General features: G+C 58.6%; 1 protein-coding gene across 1 annotated transcript in view; it reads right to left on the bottom strand.

Annotated features, from left to right (window-relative positions):
- LOC103210732 (40-kDa huntingtin-associated protein-like) overlaps positions 1 to 333 on the bottom strand; it is a 1,726-nt gene extending 1,393 nt beyond the window's left edge. The window contains exon 1 of the mRNA XM_007956646.1: positions 175 to 333. Within this exon, the coding sequence (XP_007954837.1) occupies positions 175 to 333 (159 nt within the window). The remainder of the gene's footprint in view (positions 1 to 174) is intronic.

Below are 333 nucleotides of genomic sequence, written 5' to 3'. Positions count from 1 at the left end.
GCGTTCTCAGGGCTGCTTTAAACCAACAGGCGTCTCAAAATGAAAGGACTCCAGCTAGAGTCGTGCTACTTTAAACAAGTTTCCTTTTTCGGGCCATTCTTTACTGTTCTCCAGTAACTCCTCAGTATCGCCCCTGGCTCCTTGAAGTCCCTACCCCCGCTCTGGCCCCCGGGCCAGCCCCTCATTGGTCAGGGGACAGCCTGCGTAGCACATGGCCGTAGTGACGTCACTGGCTTCCGCCTGGGCCGCGAAAGGGCACCACGCTCCGTCAGGGGGCGCTGTGACTTGATGCTGGAACTTCGGAGGAGACAGTGTGCGGAACGAGCCCGCCAT

This window comes from Orycteropus afer, unplaced genomic scaffold (genome assembly GCF_000298275.1).
Source record: "Orycteropus afer afer isolate SDZICR_OR568_19922 unplaced genomic scaffold, OryAfe1.0 scaffold00647, whole genome shotgun sequence".
NCBI classification, from domain to species: domain Eukaryota; kingdom Metazoa; phylum Chordata; class Mammalia; order Tubulidentata; family Orycteropodidae; genus Orycteropus; species Orycteropus afer.
Note: the sequence above shows the minus strand (reverse complement) of the source record. Positions and strands in the feature narration are given on the sequence as shown.